The sequence below is a fragment of the Strongylocentrotus purpuratus genome, unplaced genomic scaffold (assembly GCF_000002235.5).
Source record: "Strongylocentrotus purpuratus isolate Spur 01 unplaced genomic scaffold, Spur_5.0 spur5_contig_812, whole genome shotgun sequence".
Lineage (NCBI taxonomy): Eukaryota > Metazoa > Echinodermata > Echinoidea > Camarodonta > Strongylocentrotidae > Strongylocentrotus > Strongylocentrotus purpuratus.
In genome coordinates this window covers 1,579,552-1,601,169 of record NW_022145516.1, presented here as the reverse complement: position 1 = coordinate 1,601,169, position 21,618 = coordinate 1,579,552, and the positions used below count along the sequence as shown (strand labels likewise).

Below are 21,618 nucleotides of genomic sequence, written 5' to 3'. Positions count from 1 at the left end.
TAGCAGCGACGTGGTGCAGCCTCATTTTACATCGTAATTTTACAAGTATAATGGCTGGAAAATGTACGGTTGCAGTTTGTTCTTTAGCTCGATCAGACGATGAGTATAAGCACTTCATATCGGTTTTGAAAGAAAAGTGTGGAGTATGCGTAAAGTACGTACACATAACAAGTAGAATATTGGAAAATGGACACGATTTCTCTCAATACGATGGTGTGGTATTGATTCATTCAGTCCACCGGGGCAGAATGTCCCTAACAGACGTAAGAGATGCACGCTATGAAAAACTTCTCCTTTACTGGAAGCATCTCCTCGGTAAGTACCCCAGGATCGAAGGTAATACAAAGTTTTGGTATGGGCTCATGAATTTGGTTCAAATTTATATATTGGAAGCATGTGTGCTCCTTCAATATTAAGTGATCATCGTCGCGGTTAAAATCGAGTCTAAAGTTATGAAATTGTAAATAATAAACTATTCATGTTGTAGAGCTCCCTCTCAAGGTCAAGATATTGATTTAGCTTTAAAATTATGATATTCAATTTTTCTCAAAAGCTGAAATCGTATAGGGGCTAAATTCTCTAAAGTGTATAATACATCCTCATGGCAGAATCGCTATTCGCTATTCTGCCATTTTCAAAATTTTCCAATACTTGGTCTTACCTTTAATCACGATGTTTGTTACTGTTAGTATGATAGTCATGGTAGAAGGTTTTCATATACTTTCCGACTTGCCCTAATTTGACGGGAGAGGCATGGAAAGTGTCCTGGGGACCTACACTGTCGCCCATATATTTGGAATATTTTTATTTTATCCCAATTTATGGAATTATTTTAAAAATAATTTTAAAATTATAGATCTAGATAATAGTATACATTCTCGGATTTTATTGAATAATAATTTGCCAATGTATGTTTTGCGTGACTGCTAAAGCATGTGTATTCTACTATGCTTATCAACTACGGGACCCACGCCCTTAAGTCATAAAGAACAGTAATGAGGATTAATGCCCCACAAAAGGGCACTAATATAGCACATCGACACGGTTTTGATCCTGGGGCCTCACAGTTACGAGGCCATTGCTTTGTCAGTGGCGATTTCGTCAAAACAAAATCCCTTTTGTTTTACCTACGCGAATCCCCATTTTCGTGCTTGACCTGAGGTGCCAAGCTAAACGTTAATTTGTAGGTTATGTCAATGCCCTATACCAGTTTATATTCATTAGGCGTACACTGCCGATGTTATTGTATACCAAACAAAAACGAAACCTGCTTTATGCCTACATTACTTTCTATGGAGCACGGATTAACACATATTTCCAAATAAATTGAAAACATTTATTCGGAATATGAACAAGCAGTAGATAAGGTATGAGCATAAGTGTTTTGGAGGTTATTGTCACGATCCTGCTCGCTGTGCTTGTAATGATCAGTTGATGCACTGAATCCGTGAAGTGATACATAAATACAAACGCTGAGGGATTGTAGGAATGTTTGGAATCGCTAGATCGACATTTTTTTTAAATTTTAAACGTGGTATAATCAGGCTTGCTTTTAGGAGTAGCTTTTGTATCATGCAATTTCGATGAGAATACATTTGAGACCGAAGAAAAAAATCATCAGACAAAGGTCTGAAAGGGAGCAGTGTTGCCAATTTATTCTTCCATCAGTTGTTCCGTTCATTTCACTCCATGAAAACCTTACCAATAAGACACAAATGAAAGCATCATAAATATATGTGGATAATAGCATCAGTTATGATCTATCCAGACATTAGCACACTATTTCTGTACTTAGTGTATAAACTTAGTTGAAGTATTAATAATAAGCATGGGTACAACCAGGCAGTAGCGTACGCAGGATTTTTTCAAGGGGGAGGGGGGGGTTAACATTTTTAAATCGCCAGCCGCATTTTTAAATCGTCAGCCAGCCGCTGAATAAGCGGGGGGGGGGGGGTGGGATGGGGGTGGGGATTGGGGTTTCTCAAAATTTGAAAAATTGACATTTTGCTCCGTTGGGGGAGAGGGGAGTCACCTTTTTGAGGTCAGCCATTGGCATATTTTTTTTTTAATTATAAAAAATAAAATCACAAAAGAGGGGGGTGGGGCATTGGGGTGGGGGTAGGGGGTGGCGGTGGGGGTGGGGGTGGGTTGTACGGGGGTTAGGGTGTAGGGGGTTTCGAAATTTGAAAAATTGACATTTAGCTCCGCTGGGGGGGGGGGGAGTCACCTTTTTTTTATTTAGGTAAGCCATTGCCATAATTTTTTTTAATTTTTTTTTTAATCAAAAAAAAAATCACAAAGGAGGTGGGGGGGGGAGATGCTCCAAAATACACACATAACAACAACTGAAGGGGGGGGGGTTAACCCCCAAAACCCACCCCCCCCCCCCCTTGCGTACGCGCCTGCAACCAGGAGTTCTCCTCTCAAGGCATGAATATTTGATATGTAAACACTTGACATTGACATTTTTACAACCCAGACTCAGAGAGCTAGGTAACATTTCTTGTCTTTAAATATCTTAACAAATGAAATATTCAACAGCTTGACACAATCAACATATCATTCGCTATTAACACTATTTTATATCTTAAAGGTAAAGTCCAGTTATGGTCATGCGATTGCATTGTGAAAGAAACGTTGTGGAATCGATCAGAAAAGGTTGATCATCTATCATCTAGCATCTGCAAGGTTCTGGAATCATCAAAATGATAAGAAATTTGGCCCGTTCTTCGTAAAGTTACAAGCACTATACACAGAAAGATGTATATGGGACTACCCTATATCTCTCACAGTCCATGAGAGAAACAAATTTACCAAATATATGAATTAGTAGGCAGTTTCCCGGGAAATTTGTTATCATCATGTATTAGTCAAAACATATTTTTTCACATGATTGGTAATGAGAGCTTTCATTTCATTTTTGGAAATTGGGGCGTTTCCAATACTGGTCTTTACCTTTAAAAGTGATTTGATGTGCTTAAATTATACATGCAGTTTGACCTGGGGTGACCTACATATATTGCGTCCTTGCCATTCACCTGGACATGCGTACCATTTCACTCTTCAAAAAACAAAACCTGAATCTTTTATATTCATTTAGATCATGATTTCCAGCCAACTATTATAAATTAACCTCTTATACGTGACAATTTCATATACATTTATCATCATCCTCAAATATTATGGCATACGAAACAGGTTATCTTTTAACTTGACCTTATTTCAGCTTTGACCTATGCGTTGTATGGACATACAAGAACGGAAGCGTACAATGTATGGTCTCTGGAGCCATTGTCATTTAATCTACACTTGCTGCACAAAGATTTAAATCTAATCCATTTATTTGCACCTCTAGCATACAATATTTCGTAAAATACATCATTCATGTAAGAAAATTACCTCTTTGCCGCATTTATGCACTGAATTGAAATACCAGGTTTCCAGGATGCCCTGGAATTTGGGTAATTCTGTACTCAAATCAGTTCCATCTTTTCACTGTTTGACTGTAGAATGAGTTGGGCACAATGTGGCGCTATTTCAATATAGTATTTGAGGACCTTAAATGATATTGCATGTGCAATGTTGAGCAACATAATATGAGATTGAATGTATCATAACAAAGGGCAGTGGCGTACGCAGGATTTTTTTCAAGGGGGGGGGGGGGTTAACATTTTGAAATCGGGCCGAAAATTTCTCAACGACTCAGCCAGCCGCTAAATAAGCTTGGGGGGGGGGGGGGGGTGGGTTAATAGGACACTAGTTTTTAAATTTTGTTTTGGTCTCGAAATTTGAAAATTTGACCTTTTGCTTCGTAGGGGGGGGGGGGGGGAGGGTAAGGTCACTTTTTTAGGTTAGCCATTGGCATATTTTTTTATTTTTTGTTAAGTAAAGCAAAACAAAGAGCGCAAAGGGGGGGGGGGTGTGGGGTTTCGCAAATATACACACATAAAAAATCAAAGGGGGGAGGGTTTAACGCCCCCCCCCCCTCTCCCCTGCCTACGCGCCTGGCAAAGGGAATGTAATGGATTTTGCTTGTACCCCCCCCCCCCCTCGCCCGCTCCCCCACCTAAATTAGCAAACGCGCATTCAAAACACGCGCGTACCTGTATACTGGTGGGGGGGGGGTGGTAAGAGGACATTTTTTTTTTTTCTTGTCCCAACAAAATCGCAACGACTCAGCCGGCGGTAGAATAAGCGGGGGGGGGGGGTTAAGAGGACACCATTTTTTATATTTTTTGGGGGGTAAATTACGGCGCGTGGGGCCGCGTGACATTGTTCTGACATCGCGGTTAAAATTTAAAACTAAAGGCACTAGGTAACGTTGTTCAGATTAGAGGAAATTGAGCTAAGGTAGTGACTTCAATGCTAAAAGTACAATTAAAGGTAATCTGAAAGCTTGAGTAAAACAGACCAATTAATGATAAAAATTGGGGAAAATGATCTGATCGAATCCTTTATTCTCCCAGCCATACCATTACAATTTGAGATTTTAGGTGAATGTAAACTGTCACAATGCAATACATTGGCTCTATATACCATTTCAGACATTCAAGTGTTGACATATTTTTAAAAGTCATTCGTCTTCTTTGTGCATGGCTGATCGTCAAAAAAACGGAGTAAAGTCTTTTGTCACCTTTGTTTGTTGCTACGGCAGGCAGCCAGGGAAAATGAACTCGTTTAATCAAATTATGGAAATGCAAGCATTACTTTAAACAAACAGAACTTTGTTAGTCCTGGCTCATTTTCCCTGATTGAGGAGTCATATAAAAGGGCGGAAATTGAACTTTCTAGGAATGTGATTTTCTCTTTGAAATTCAGATACCGCCCACCAAATGACTTTTTGGTTTCCTCTCTTCAAATTGTTTTTAAACACTCGTGCGTGAAATATGCATCATATGAGTTGCATTTAATGAAAGTGGAGGATCTAAGCCTTACAAATATGTGTCATTAGGTGATACGTACGTAGACGTATCACCTTTTGATTTCGTCAAGATTTTCTTTATTAGTATTATTTTTAGGTGATACGTACGTAGACGTATCACCTTTTGATTTCGTCAAGATTTTCTTTATTATTATTATTAGGTGATACGTATGAAATATACGTATCACCTTTTAAATTTCGTCAAGAATTGTATTATTATTATTTATTTATTTATTTATTATTATTCTTCCTCAAATTTGTTCGCAGGATATCTCGAGACTGAATAAAGCTATTATCATGAAACTTGTAATGATGATAGATATTAGTCTAACTTAGAACTGCGTGACGTTTCAGAGTCTCAAGATCATCATGACGTCATCTAGGCGCCATTTTGTGAAAATCAACTCATGATCATATCGTTATAACGGAAAGGAATTTCTCATTCATAAATATCATGATTAAGGTCAATATCCGTCTAATCAATTCCAGGTCAATAAATGCGTGCAAACATGCGCATACGCGTATATCCGCGCGTCAATGCGCGCGCAAAATTTTAAATTGCTCCAAATCATCTCAAATTCTTTTTGCATACGTTTCAAGCCATTATAAGCATTCTATATAAAAAAAAAATCGCGCAAACGTGCATTTTCGCGCGTTTTTGTTCGTCACGGCAGAACGCAAATTAATTGCCCCTCAATTTGTTTTGACAGGATATTCCTCATACTTTTATGAACAATTTGATACCATGTTCATCTTTTTATCACTATTAATAACGGAATGAGCGTCCGTTGAAGATATATATCCGTGCGTGCGAGCTCATGTTTCATAGCATATTATGGGCAAAAACATGCCTATAAAAAGTACATCGGGATGAATAAGGACTGCAATTTTTTTTTTTCATATTTAGATTGAGTATAAGTCGGAGATATGATTTCATGTCTCATTTGGCCATAAAGTATACTTTTACCCAATCATATTGACCTTGGAACTCAAAATACGAATTTGCATATCATGACGTAAACATATTGAGACAGAAAATGATTGTATCTCTGCAAATATTGATCAATTTTCTTCTAAATTTTGATATGTTGTAGCTGAGACAATTTTTCACAAGATTATTACCAATATTTATTCATTTTGATGACGTCATTAGATTTTTGCTTAATATGCGTCTTATGCCTATGGGAGGAGATTGATACTACATTCCAGTCTAGACTTGTTCATTATGTTGCGTATGTAGTGCGTCGAAATATCGGTTCAATGATTGGTAGGCTCTGCAATCAGGCGAAAATTTGAGCTTGTTTAGTAAATTGATAGTTTAATCATATAACAATTGTCTATCGAATACCTGAAGGGGGCGCTTTACCACTTTTAATCATTGTCATCGTCATTTAAAACAAACAAATCATCATCATCAATATCGTCATTATCGTATTTATGAATATTATCATTAGATCATCATTGGCACACGTTCATGATACAAAAATAGCTTACGTATCACCTAAATCTTTAAAGTGACGAATTAAAGTCTAGTTTTTATTTTTATTATTCTTCCTCAAATTTGTTCGCAGGGTATCTCAAGACTGAATAAAGCCATTGTCATGAAACTTTCAATGATGATAGATCTTAGTTTAATTTATAACTGTGTGATCGTTCAAAGACTCAAAATTATCGTGACGTCATCCAGGCCCCATTTTGTGAAAATCAACTTATGATCATATCTTCATAACGGAAAGTAATTTTTCATTCATATTTATTATGAATAAGATCAATATCCGTCCGGTCAATGTCAGGTCAAAAAACGTGCGCAATTGCAGGCGTACACGCTCGTCCGCGCGTTTACGTGCGCGCAAAAATTTGAAATGCTTTAAATCATCCCAAATGTTGTTTGCATACGTTGCAAGCCATATGGAGCATTTGACAAAAATTCACTCAAACGCACATGCGCGCGTGTTTTTTGCGCGTTCTGGCATTTTGCAACATATAATCGCCGAATTTTCTCTGTCATCATGTTTGACACATTTTTCCAAGCATTTTGATACCATGTTCATCTCTTTATCACTATTAATAACGGAATGAGCGTCCGTTCAAGATAAATATCCGTGCGCGCGAGCTCATGTATTACATAGCATATATGGGCAAAAACATGCCTATAAAAAGTCCATTGGGATGAATAAGGACTGCCAAGTTTTTTTTTCATATTTAGATAGAGTATGAGTCGGAAATATGATTTCATATCTCATTTGGCCATTAAATGCATCTTGACGTCATCATAATGGCCTTTGAAGTCAAAATACAAAATTGCATATTATGACGTCATTATATTTATGGACAATCTAGTGTATTTCTCATAATATTGACTAATTTTCTTCCAAATTGCGGTATCTTGTAGCTGACGCAATTGCCTACAAGATAAATACACACTGCTTTTTATTTCATTGATGTCATCAAAGTACAAAATTCAATTAAAGGCTACATGTCAGAATTTTCTCAATTTGCGTGTTATGCCTATGTAAGGTGAATTTCGTTTACATCATGAATCTACATGACATTGATCTTTGAGCACTATCTAGCTTATTTGTGCTCTATGTTCTCCTTAATTTTGATACGGTGTAGCTGAGAAAATTATCTACAAGAATGATGTACATCATTTATCATATTGATGACATTATCATAGTGAAAAAAATCAATTAAATATGACATGTCACAATTTTCTTAGTTTGCGTGTTAGGCGACTTTTTCTGAAATCCTGATTCTACAAATCTCTATCAAATACCTGAAGGGGGCGCTATACCACTCTTAATCATGGTCACCAGGGAATTTCAGTATAAACTTTTACATAACATCATATTTTGTAATGATAAACTGTACTTTTTGGATTAACACAGTCAAATGTATCTTCCTTTTGTAGAAAAGAGGTAGAAACCTATCGTCTTATCTTCTTTGAATGTTCTGAAGGGTCCACATTATGGAATGAGGTGGAAAACAATTTCAAGATGTTTCAGTTTCTTAATATGCAATGGATTGATGTGTTACTTGGTTTCATGTTTTGCCCCTCTCCTTTTTTTTTGGTCTGTCTCTGCATCTATCTATATCTCTCTCTCTACTCTTTCACCCTCTCCCCTCTCTCTCTCTCTCTCTCTCTCTCTACTTTTTCACCCTCTGTCTCTCTCTCTCTCTCTCTCTCTTGCCTTGCCTCCCTCTTATTCTATTGCTCTGTCTCCCTCTGCCCTACACAGTTGAAACTTGACTTATGGATAGACCATAAATGGGAGAAGTATTTTATAACGAAAGATGAAATCGTGAAAATTCGTTCTTCATTATGTTACACATGAGCATAATTACGTATCACCTAATTCGTCAAAGTGACGAATTAAAGTCTAGTTTATTAATTATAATTGTAATTAAGTTATGATAAAACATCGATGATTCTCGATTTCGCTTTTTCTGGGACGCACTGTATATATATATATATATATATATATAGCGCTGATCGATGTATCTGGACGTACCACCATATTTTGAATATACATGCATTAGTAAATATTTTGATGGCTGTGTCCGGCGAAAAAGTGCCGTTAGGATGATTAGGAATATATTAAAATTCACATTTACATTACAGACATAACGATTCAATAATTCAAATATCGCCATGTTATGACAAACAATTTGATGTGAAGATTTTTGAAAAATAGCTATAATTATTGTCGTGAGCATGATTAGGAATATGATTATTAACACTTACATTAATTAGATGAATTCGACAAATAGACAATCTTACTCAATTTGTCAAGTCAATCAGCTCTATTAATTTATTAATTCATTGGGGGAGGGGAGGGGCATAGGGCTGGATACAAATTGTAAGTCTTATGTTATTCTCGACGATTTGATGAGTATAAAAAGATTATTTTTGTTATTAAAAGGTGATGGCCAAAAACATTATATACACATTTCTGAGAAGAAAAAAAACATTGATTAACCATTAGACACGTTTCACCAGTTACGGTCTCAGCTCCCCGGTCTTGGACTCGCCGGTAGGATGCAGCTAGATGTGTCTACTAGACTTATATCGCCAGGCGAGATTTGTCTTACAGACATGATTTCACGCAGAAACATCTCGCCGCTACCTATGCCTACAAGCACTTGTGATAATATATATTCGTAGAAAAAAAGGTATAAAAAGGACGCAATTTCTGTTTTCAACATATTTGCTGTATACTCCTTTTTCAGACAGTGTATGATAAATAGGACGAAACTATACAATAATAAAGAAGGATTGATTTCACAAACATTAAACCCAAAAATTAGTGGATAACGGGACGTTTTTCTTACAAGTTAGGCACAGTTCAATCAGTAATATATTGTGGTTGAAATCTTGCAATGTGTACTGGTTGTAAATTGTTTCCTTTCATTTCTACAGGTAGTGATCATGTTGCAGTCATTGTCACTGGGGCGGAGAGATCCAAAGAGCTCGAGAAACGTTTCAAGGAGAAACAACCCACTGTAAGTAAGTGTTCCGCCCATGTCCTATTCTGTGAAGCTGGTGATCCTATGAATGATGAACATGTGGCCGAAACCATGGAGTCCTTCATGAGACTTTTGCCAAACCGACCTAAAGTTCTTAAAGTGCAGGCAAAACCCTCCAAGACGACCACAAAACTTAGTGAAGATAACAGCGACAAAAAAACAGTGACAATTAAAGCTAAGAAGGTGAAATGTGCAGGAATCGATGTGAAAAACGGTAAAGACAAAATCCATGTTGAACTCATCATTTGCGCTGAGGGGTCGACAAGAAAGACCCTTTTGAAGACCCTAAGCGAAGAAGATTTGAAAGATGAGGCAGATTTTCTAATCTTCCAGCAAAAAGCAGGTGAGTATAACTACAATATGTAAAGATTTATCCAAAACATATACATGTATCCCGTGTACAATCCTAATCACAACTTTAAAAACGCCCTGGCCTTTGAGATGGGTAAGCAGTATATCCTTACACCCCTGCTTCACAAACAGTATTGTTGATTTGATCATCCTTATTAGCTCTTCTTAGTTATTCTAAAATGTGTCCAATTTTTAATTAGGAGGCCGATAGATCGTACATATTTTCATAAAATTTATGTTATGCAAGCTTATTTCTACACCTTTCGAATCAATATAATTTTATTTGAAGGTTATATTTCGTCTTAATTTATATAATTGCAAATTGGAAATATACATCGAAAATCCACCTCCATTACCAAAGTGTCTATAAGAATAGAAAGTTGAATAGTCACTGATGTTATAGGAGGCTGGTTATTGGATACGGTCTTGTAATGTTAACGTAGTTCCGTTGTTTGCAAGTTTGGTTTCAGTAGAAAGACATTTTAAAGTAGGCCTATCTACCTAATGTTGATTAGCAATGTTGGCCAGATTGTTGCCACTCTTTTTCAATTTGTCCCAGGCAGGCCTTTTAGGGTGAAGGGACATAAACGTCAATTTAAACGGTAAAGTTAATATTTGTTGAATGTATTACCATAGCATTATTAGTCGCTTGTGATCTTGCCATGCTATTCCGGAATTTTGCTCCTGTGTTGTTTTTGTTTGTTTGTATTTTTATATTATTGTAGTAGTAGAAGTAGTGTTAGTAATAGTAGTAGTAGTAGTAGTAGTAGTAATTTTAGTAGGAGTAGAAGTAATGGAATAAGTATTAGTAGTAGTAGTAGTAGTAGTAGTAGTAGTAGTAGTAGTAGTAGTATGTTTTTTAGGAGGGAGGGGGTATATTTGATTGACAGTGAAAGAGATGGCATTCATTTTGTGAGGCTAGACTTGTTATTAAAGTCATGTGTTCTACCTGCATAACAACTGGCGCATCTCCCGGTCAAGGCGTGTCACCCTCCCCAATTCTCGATGTTTTAGTTTATTCCAATAGTTTCTCTAACTTTGGTGATTTTGATGATGGTAATGAATATCGGTTATTGCCTGTTTTGGGGTTTTAAAGTAAATGTATGAATAAGTATTTCCTGTTATTATTTTTAGTTCATGTTTTAGTGTATTTGTACCACATGACATTTGTATTAGTGCCCCACTCCTTACGTATATTGGTAGGATAAACTGGCAACGCTACTTGCTCATTCCCTGACGGATGATTTATATTCAGTTGTTGAATTTACCTTTCTAAAGTTGTTTCCATGACATAATTGCGTTGAAATGTGCCAAAATATAAAACACATCGTTTGGTATCTTTTAGATGTCTGGGAGCTACTTGAAGCCACGTCCATTACCAGTTTCAATCCATCATCGGAGTTGATACACTGTGCCGTGTTCATTTACAGGTAAGTAAACTGTCATTATTTCGTGTACCTTTCATTTCATTTCATTTATTTAATCACGGTAACTCGCTTCAGCCTAAGCTGGTGTTCATCGTGAACTCAATAAAAATATACTATTTGTAGTACAAACAAAAGCCAGTATTAAACACAAATAGCAAAACAAAAACATATGGAAAAATAATCCCTTCAATAACAAAAATATTTAAAAATAATAGGCATTATTAACCTGAACAAGAAGGAAAAAAGTAAAAATTGCTATACTTACCCCCAAAAAAATTAACAATAGTAAATAAAAGTAAATAAAAGTAAATAATTTGAAAATATATTTGGCTCTCCTTCCAATGATAAGTACCCCCCCCCTGCGACGTTGTGTATCTCCTACGTAGAAAACATGATGTCTTTTATTTTACAAAATATATATTCTTTATTCGTTTTTCTTCCTCCTGTGCTATAGCGTTTCGTAGTTTGTTAGGCCCTAAGGTACTGAGAAATTATGGATTGAGTATCTCAGTTTTCAGTTTATTGTTTTCCATATTTCCCATGATACAAAGTTACTCAACATCTGTTACAAGAAGACGAATGACACATATTTATTTCATAGTGAAATAGGACTGGTACTTTACATGGGGATGTGCTTTTAAAAAAAACGTACAATGGATTTTGGTGTAATAATACATAAGATTAGGGGCATCGTTATTCATTTTTCTTTTAAATCTTTCTTAAATGGTATCTTAAATCAAAAGTAGAAACGACAGGTTAAAAGAAAATCTGGAGTCTTTCCTTAAAACGAGTTTAAGCACTTTATTGTAGACATTTTAGGATTTCGTAAGTTCGTGACCCCTACATTTCCATATACTTATCACAATCATCTAAATGGCATTATATGATAGGTTTATCAAACAATCCTGCTAGGCGTCGTATAATAATTGGACGAATTTTCATTAGAATATAGGATCCAGCTTAAATTTTCGTTTAAAACTATGTCAAGATACTTGCACGAGGAAACAAACTCTCGGAGTAGATATATTCTCTATTAGTAAATGTGTATGGTTTGGTTGAGTACATGGTTTGGTTTCTTTACGATCATCAGATATCAAATTCTAACATCACAACACATAAAGAAACAAAAGACTGAAATATTTTACAAGGACTATTCTACAAAAAAGCGAATGAAGAACATGAAATGAAAAGCGTATTCGATATTCTTTAGGTATTCATTTTAATTATTTCTCAAACAATCCAAAGTTATCTAATTTTCGATTATTGAGAGGTAAGTCATTGTAAAATTTACGACCACGATATAGAAAAGTACGTTTGCATTTCGTTGTATTTGGCCTAGATACGTTCACCTTGTTTCCATTTCTAAAGCAGTATTCTAATTGTTTAAAAATAAATTTCTCCTGCAAATAATGTGGAACTTGATCATGCAGAATTTGTACATCAACAAATAAATGTGATTGATTTGGTGATTATGTAAAGTCTTCCACTTTTGAATGTCTAAAACACTAATTTCCAAAATTGTTCTTCCAGCACGATTTTGCAATTTCTTTAACATATTCAACTGTGTTTTGTTCCCGGAGGACCGTACTATATCAGCATAATCAAAGTGTGGTAAAGTAAATGCTTTGTACAAAATCTTCAGACTGGATTATTCCAAAAAAAACTTAGCCTTCCAAGAAAGCTAAACATCTTATTCATTTTTGTGGCAAACATTTACAATATGAGCATTCCACTTTAATTCAGAGTCTACTGTAACATCAAGGTGTTTTATATGGTGGCCCTGGTCAATACGATTATTATGAATTTGTAGGTTTAATATACTGTGTCCGCGAAGCATCCGTTTGCTTCCTATCAACATGCACCCTGTTTTTAGTAAAGTCCGCATTTCCCCTCTTACGAGGGCCAACTGGATATCGCGCCATGACACTCCCTCCCCCACCCCTTGTCTCAAGCATCCTTATTATTACTGCTTTCTGTTCACTACAGTATATTACACTTTTATCATTTCCATTTGCTCATCTGTGTTCTGTCTTTCACTTCTAGGAAGAACGGAGACATTGAATCAATGGCTCTGAATAGAACGATCTTTCTGTATTCCTTTTAAGTAATTATCATTATTCCTAAGTTCTTATATGAATATATGTTTTTATACGGAAAATAAAACCAAACCATCCTAACCGAGACAGTTTTACACAACACATCTTCCATATCATGGTTTTTCAGTTTTCCTCATGATACCTTCTTCTGTATTCACATTCAAAGTTTCTTAACAATATACAATCACTCAAGCCTTATGGATCTTGCCTTTTATGCTCATCATAAACCTTCTACCAGCTATGATCGAGGCCAGCTTATTATACTTCACCCAACCCAATATGTGCTGTTGTTTATTATTTCCCTTCCGATGTCAGCTACCATGGCTTCTTCATACTAATGGCAACATGTTTACCCACAAGACTACAATCAGTGTCCATGGGTTTTAACAGAATGATGAATAAAATAATTATTAAAACAAAACAAAGCATTGTGGGTTTGGATTATTCAATTAACAATGTGCTAAAGCAAATCAGGAGTAATAACGATGGAGCACCAGTAGTGACGGAGGCACTGTGCCAGACATGAGCGCTATACAAGGCTCTACTATTATATTATTGTATCACCCTGTTCATTTCCATTTGTGTGGTATCATTTACAGGAATGGGGTTCCTCCAAATTTCACCGATGGCGACTTCACAGAATTCGAAGAGATTGTAAACGGTGCGTATCTACCTGATTAAACCCTAATGATAATATTCATAGAAATCGTGTTACCTAGATACTTTTATTATATTTTTATCTTATGTCGCAGTACCTAATTTACAAAAGAAAATCCAAGTAACCAATAGTGAGCCAAATATTCAATTAAACAACTTTTATTTGAATACCCTATTTCACTCGAAATGTAATTTATCGATCCCTGGTTTAAACAAATCCCTACAATACAATTTATGTCTCTTGCAGTTGCCGATTATTTCTCCTTCTTTTGTTCTCTAAATGGACAAAAAACACCTCCAAACCTAAGCCATATATGAAACATCGAAACAGATGTTCATCTATTTTAAACGACCTATCAAAGTAATTGGGTTGTTCTTTTTTAATTGATATAGGTTTGTCAAAAGAAAATCGGAGAGACTTTCAGAGTCAAATCATTCATGAGGGGTTTAAACTTACTCAGTTCAAATTGTCCTGACTTTGGTATACAAGGGTTATGGTGCGCTAACCTATTACCAGAGACTTGAATACCCTGTTAGAACTGAAAATGAAATAGATGAATTATATATTAACAGAAAGCTTCTAATCCAGTACGACTATGTGATCCAGTAGTTTACAGGCTTGTTGAGGAATATTGGCCGGTAATTACCAGTCTTGATTTTGTCCCCCTCCTTTAAGACATGGAAGATGTTGGCCTTTTTCCAGTCGTAGTGAAGCTGACCACTTTGGGTTGCATGATCGAATATATGAGCAAGAATAGCACATAGAACATCTTTACAATAGACTTTTTCAGAAGAAAAGAAGGAATGTTGTCAGGGCCTTTTAATTCACATGGCTAAATCTTCTTTAGCATCTTCTCAAATGCGCTAATGTGAATGTTGATGTCCTGCATCAGGGAGTATTGAGTTGGAAGGATGGTAGGGAGAGGGACATCATTGGGTTCTCTAGTGCAGACAGAGTGACAAGTTAGACTGTAACCCAGGAGCCCTTTTTTTAGTGTGAATAAAAGGCATCACAAATGTGTGTATGCGACTACACCCCCATTTGGCATGAAAGTATTGTCCAATGTTTATTATCATATTTTAAATATGATTGAATTATGTTATAAACATATAATAGTGAAACAAGCCCATAAATCCCCTCACCCATTTGAAAAGATTTTTGGAGAGACCTTTCCCAGGGTAGGATATCTCTATTCTAATAACTGACGGGGCTAAAAATATGGTGGCCCTGAAGGGACATCGCGAATAGACTAAATCGTGAAAAATATGCGATAAAATTCACGATATCGTCAATTTTATCGCATATTTTTCACGAAGAAATTCACGAAATTGACGATATCGTGAACTTTATCGTGAACTTTTCACGATGAAATTGACGATATCGTGAATTTTATCGTGAAAAGTTCACGATATAAAGTTCACGATATCGTCAATTTTATCGTGTACTCTATCGTATACTCTATCGTGTACTCTATCGTGTACTCTCCTGACGGGCGCTTCGTAAACAAAACCAGCCCTAGCTGGGGGAGACAGAGAGAAGGAAAAAAGGGAAAGGGAAAGAGAAGATAAAAGGAAAGAAAGAATAATAAGAAGAAAAGAGGGAAACGGGGGGGGGGCGAAGGGCTCTTGCCTGCTCCTCACTCCCCCCCCCCCCCCGCCAAAAAATAAATAAGGAGAGAGAGAAGGGAAAGGGAAAGGGAAAGGGAAAGAAAATATAAAAGGAAAGAAAGAAGAGGAAGAAGGAAAGAGGGAAACGGGGGAAGGGCGAAAGGCTCTTACCTCCCCCCCCCCCCCCCCCGCCAAAAAAATAAATAAGAGAGAGAGAGAGAGAGAGAGAAGGGAAAGGGAAAGAAAGAAGAGGAATAAGAGGGAAACAGGGGAAGGGCGAAGGGCTCTTGCCTCCTCCCCCCCCCCCGCCAAAAATAAATAAGAGAGAGAAGGGAAAGGGAAAGAAAATATAAAAGGAAAGAAAGAAGAGGAATAAGAAGGAAAGAGGGAAACGGGGGAAGGGAGAAGGGCTCTTGCCTCCTCCCTCCCCACCCCCCGCCAAAAAAATAAATAAGAGAGAGAGAGAGAGAGAGAAGGGAAAGGGAAAGAAAGAAGCGGAATAAGAGGGAAACAGGGGAAGGGCGAAGGGCTCTTGCCTCCTCCCCCCCCCCCGCCAAAAATAAATAAGAGAGAGAAGGGAAAGGGAAAGAAAATATAAAAGGAAAGAAAGAAGAGGAATAAGAAGGAAAGAGGGAAACGGGGGAAGGGCGAAGGGCTCTTTCCTCCTCCCTCCCCACCCCCGCCAAAAAAATAAATAAGAGATAGAGAGAGAAGGGAAAGGGAAAGGGAAAGAGAAGATAAAAGGAAAGAAAGAAGAGGAAGAAGAAGAAGAAAAGAGGGAAACGGGGGCGAAGGGCTCTTGCATCCCCCCGCCCAAAAAATAAATAAGAGAGAGAGAGAGAGAAGGGAAAGGGAAAGAGAATAAAAAAGGAAAGGAAGAAGAGGAATAAGAAGGAAAGAGGGAAACGGGGGAAGGGCGAAGGGCTCTTTCCTCCTCCCTCCCCACCCCCGCCAAAAAAATAAATAAGAGATAGAGAGAGAAGGGAAAGGGAAAGGGAAAGAGAAGATAAAAGGAAAGAAAGAAGAGGAAGAAGAAGAAGAAAAGAGGGAAACGGGGGCGAAGGGCTCTTGCATCCCCCCGCCCAAAAAATAAATAAGAGAGAGAGAGAGAGAAGGGAAAGGGAAAGAGAATAAAAAAGGAAAGGAAGAAGAATAAGAAGAAAAGAGGGGCTCTTGCCTCTCCCCCCCCCTCCCGCGCCAACAAATAAATAGGAGAGAGAGAGAGAGATAGAGAGAAGGGAAAGGGAAAGTGAAAGAAAATATTAAAGGAAAGAAAGAAGAAGAAGACGGAAAGAGGGAAACGGGGGAAGGGCGAAAGGCTCTTACCTCCCCCTCCCCCCTCCCGCCATAAAGGGAAAGAGAAGGGAGAGGGAAAGAAAATATAAAAGGAAAGAAAGAGGAAAAAGAATAAGAAAAGAGGGAAACAGGGGCGAAGGGCTCTTGCCTCCTTTCTTTTCTTTCTTTTCCTTTCTTTCCTATTCTCCCTCTTTTTCGTTTTTCTCTTTCTTTCTTCTCTTTCCCTTTCCTTCTCTCTCTCTCTCTCTTATTTATTTTTTGGCGGGGGGCGGGGGGACGAGGCAAAAGCCCTTTGCCCCCGTTTCCCTCTTTTCTTCTTCTTCTTCCTCTTCTTTCTTTCTTTTTATCTTCTCTTTCCCTTTCCCTTTCCCTTCTCTCTCTCTCTCTGATTTATTTTTTGGCGGGGGGAGGGGGGAGCAAGAGTCCTTCGCCCTTCCCCCGTTTTCCTTTTTTCTTCTTCTTCCTCTTCTTTCTTTCCTTTTATCTTCTCTTTCCCTTCCCCTTTCCCTTCTCTCTCTCTCTCTGATTTATTTTTTGGCGGGGAGGGGGGGGGGGGGAGTGAGGAGGAGGCAAGAGCCCTTCGCCCCCCCCCCCCGTTTCCCTCTTTTCTTCTTATTATTCTTTCTTTCCTTTTATCTTCTCTTTCCCTTTCCCTTTTTTCCTTCTCTCTGTCTCCCCCAGCTAGGGCTGGTTTTGTTTACGAAGCGCCCGTCAGGAGAGTACACGATAGAGTACACGATAGAGTACACGATAAAATTGACGATATCGTGAACTTTATATCGTGAACTTTTCACGATAAAATTCACGATATCGTCAATATCATCGTGAAAAGTTCACGATAAAGTTCACGATATCGTCAATTTCGTGAATTTCTTCGTGAAAAATATGCGATAAAATTGACGATATCGTGAATTTTATCGCATATTTTTCACGATTTAGTCTATTCGCGATGTCCCTTCAGGGCCACCATATAAAAACGTAAAATTTCACATTTACAATCTGTATTTAACACTTAATCCAAGTGTATGCCAATTTGAAAAGGGTAGAGTTAAAAGGTTTGTGTAGTGAAATGGACTGACCTAATTCCTTTTTCTTAAGACTATGTTGACTCTGCATCACAAGGAATAGGACTCTATGAATTAGCTTTCACCCCATGTTTAAATTACATATGTTAACGGTTTCCACCTAATTACACATTAATCGATAATATATCCCCTGCAGGTACCAGTCTGAAATGCAATACTTCCAGGTCAATTACTGTACAACGTTATTCTTTTCATGTTCAGGACGGACAAGCCCTACAGAAATAGAGGTTAGCGGGAAGGCCGATAAATCTTGTCTTCAGCAGCTGTTGAATGTTTTCCTAGAGTGCATATGCAATGATCATATTCTCACAGTTTCTCCAGGGGACGTCCAAACGGCAAGCTCTCTGCCAGGAAATCAAACTCAGAGGGAAAGGGAGCACCAGTATGAGGCTACGCTGAAGAAAGAAGCAAGAGGTCGCATCCAAATACTTAATCAAACTATAAGTACACTTAGACACGAGCTTAGTTGTAAAGAGGATGAGCTAGCCACATGCGAAGAAAATATCAGCGTACAAAAATGTGAACGAAAGAAAATTGAAAGTGATGTTGATGCAATTCAGAAAAATCTGGGGAGAAAAAATGAGGAGTTGCAGTCTTTCAACGAAAATATAAAAAAGGCGCAACAAGAACTAGGAGAAACACGTAGAGGATTGCAAACCGAGAAAAATGCATGGAGGACAAGAAGGGAACAAAAGCAAATCCATGAGAAAAAAGAGCAAGAATTAAAGGACCGAGAGGGTGATCTAAGGAAGACAGCAAAACAATTAAATGACAGGGAAAAAGCAGTAAGGGAGGCAGAATATCAAATGCAGCAGAAAAGTGAGCAACAGTCACTAGAAATCAGTGGCTGGGATGATACAATAAAGGAGAGAATCGATCACCTAAATCAAATACAGGGGGAAATAGAGGAAATGTCACGAAATTTAGAGGGCTGGAAGAGTAACGAAAGCAAGGCATCAAAAGAATTGTTTGACCTGGAAAAAGCAATAAGGGAGGCAAACAAGGAACTAAAACAAATACAGGAGAAACAAGAGGAAGAGTCACGTAATTCAGAGGGCTCGAAGAGTGAAGAATTGTTTGACCTGGAAAAAGCAATAAGGGAGGCAAAGAAGGAACTAAAACAAATACAGGAGAAACATGAGGAAAGGTCATGTAATTTAGAGGGCTGGAAGAGTGACGTAAGCAAGGAAGCGGCAAATGAATTATTTGACCTACAAAATGCAATAACGGAGGCAAACAAGGAACTGAAACAAATACAGGAGAAACAAGAGGAAGAGTCACGTAATTTAGAGGGCTGGAAGAGTGACGTAAGCAAGGCAGCGGCAAATGAATTATTTGACCTGCAAAATGCAATAAGGGAGGCAAAGAAGGAACTAAAACAAATACAGGAGAAACATGAGGAAAGGTCATGTAATTTAGAGGGCTGGAAGAGTGACGTAAGCAAGGCAGCGGCAAATGAATTATTTTACTTACAAAATGCAATAACGGAGGCAAACAAGGAACTGAAACAAATACAGGAGAAACAAGAGGAAGAGTCACGTAAATTAGAGGGCTCGAAGAGTGACGTAAGCAAGGCAGCAACTGAATTAGTTGACCTGCAAAATTCAATAAGGGAGGGAAACGAGAACCTAGATGAAATACATGAGACAAAAAAGGAAGTGTCACGTAAATTAGAGGGCTGGACAAATGATGTAAGCAAGGTATCAAGTGAATTATCAGACATGAAAAAAGTAATAAGGGAGGCAAAGAAGGAACTAAAACAAATACAGGAGAAACATGAGGAAAGGTCATGTAATTTAGAGGGCTGGAAGAGTGACGTAAGCAAGGCAGCGGCAAATGAATTATTTGACCTACAAAATGCAATAACGGAGGCAAACAAGGAACTGAAACAAATACAGGAGAAACAAGAGGAAGAGTCACGTAAATTAGAGGGCTCGAAGAGTGACGTAAGCAAGGCAGCAACTGAATTAGTTGACCTGCAAAATTCAATAAGGGAGGGAAACGAGGACCTAAAACAAATACAGGAGAAAAAGGGGCAAGCGGCAGAAGAATTACATGACTGGGAAAATGAAACAAGGAAGGCAAAAAAGGAACGAAATAAAGAACATTCTCAATACGATAAAGATAGGGCTGAACGTGAGGACACGTCCTCAGATGAAATGCACTGGACGTAGATGGGGACTTTTAGGCAGCTAAATAAAGAATGTTGACAGATGTCGAAGAACACTCTTAATCACTTTTTCGCTACTATTTTTGTCAAGTTAGCTGAAAAGATAAAGGTGGGATGAGGACTTGTGGCTTTTAATTGAAGAAAAAGGAAGGTGCAACGAAAACCAAATGAAACAAGTAACGGATTTCAAAACAAAGAAAATGCAGTAAGGGAGGCAAGTAAGGAACTAAATCTAATTCGGGAGAAAAGAGGGCAAGTGTCAACAGAATTACTTGACTGGGAAAATGTACCAAGGAAGCCAACAAAAAAGGACGAAATAAAAACTGTTTTCAATACGGTAAGGAAAGGGTTGTAAGTGAGGGCGCGTCCTTAGAAACATTGGGTTGCCCTGTAGAAGTGGTCTTTGGGGCGGCTATTAAGGAAAGTACGTTGCGAGATGTCGGAGAACAATCTTAATCATTTTTCGCTATTACTCTTTCAAGCTGCAACAAATATTTCATTTATATTTTTAGTTTACATGTATTATTTCCTTTGTGGTTAAATATGGCAAAGCACAGCTCAAATTTAATCTAATGACATGGTCTAACTAAAACTACGATATCATTATTATACAATGTGTTTCAGGAAAATACACTTTTAAACATTGTTGCCAATAAAGTTGGAAAAGTTTTTGTGACCTTTTTTCGTAAAATTATTTTTTCACTTCGACTTATTCTTAATGATGAAGTTTATGTCTCTTAAAGCTTTGTTGATCAATCTGCTCCAAACCTTTATAAACTCTATATTCGAGTTTAAACAAAATTGGATTTGGAGGCTTAAAACATTACCTTAACAAAAATTCAATCTTGGTCATTTTAAAGGAAACACATATTTAAGGGGATTCAGATCAATCCGTGTAAATTGCCATAGCTGTGCATACGTGATTCTTGATAGTATGGGCATGTTGTACATTGAGCACTGTTCTCGATTTTTTTTTATTTTCGTATTTATTAATTTACCTATTCATCTATTAATTTAATAGTTTTCTTGTCATTATCACAACATTTTCATAAACATACACGCTTCATTCAACGTTGTTTGACGCTAGCAACTGCGCGCCCACTAAATTAGGTTTAGTTCGTAAATATCTTAACCGTACTTGCCACTGAGAAAATTACTCATGCTTTAATCTAATCTCGCTTGGAATTTGGTAATGGCCTTTTGTTTGGTTCGCCTCACAACCTACTCCAGAAATTACAAAAAAATACAGAATGCTGCTGCTCGTGTCGTGAACCTCTCCAACAAGTACAGTCACATCACACCAGTTTTCAAATCACTCCATTTGTTGCCCGTAGAAGAACGTGTTGTTTTCAAAATTAATTTGTTATTATTTCACTGTATACATTGCTCTAATCCGCAGTACAACATCGGCTTGATTAAGCCTTACATTCCCTCTAGACAGCTACGTTCTCAAAACTCTGGCTTCCTTGTTATTGCCAGG

At 37.5% G+C, this 21,618-nt stretch overlaps 1 protein-coding gene across 1 annotated transcript; it reads left to right on the top strand.

Moving 5' to 3' along the window:
* The first annotated feature begins 11,090 nt into the window (after nucleotides 1-11,090).
* LOC105442816 (COP1-interactive protein 1-like) lies at nucleotides 11,091-21,618 on the top strand. The gene is made up of 3 exons (XM_030978475.1): nucleotides 11,091-11,229; nucleotides 13,922-13,983; nucleotides 18,170-21,618. The coding sequence occupies exons 1-3, from the start codon at nucleotides 11,105-11,107 to the stop codon at nucleotides 20,140-20,142; spliced, it is 2,160 nt and encodes a 719-aa protein (XP_030834335.1). The 5' UTR covers nucleotides 11,091-11,104; the 3' UTR covers nucleotides 20,143-21,618.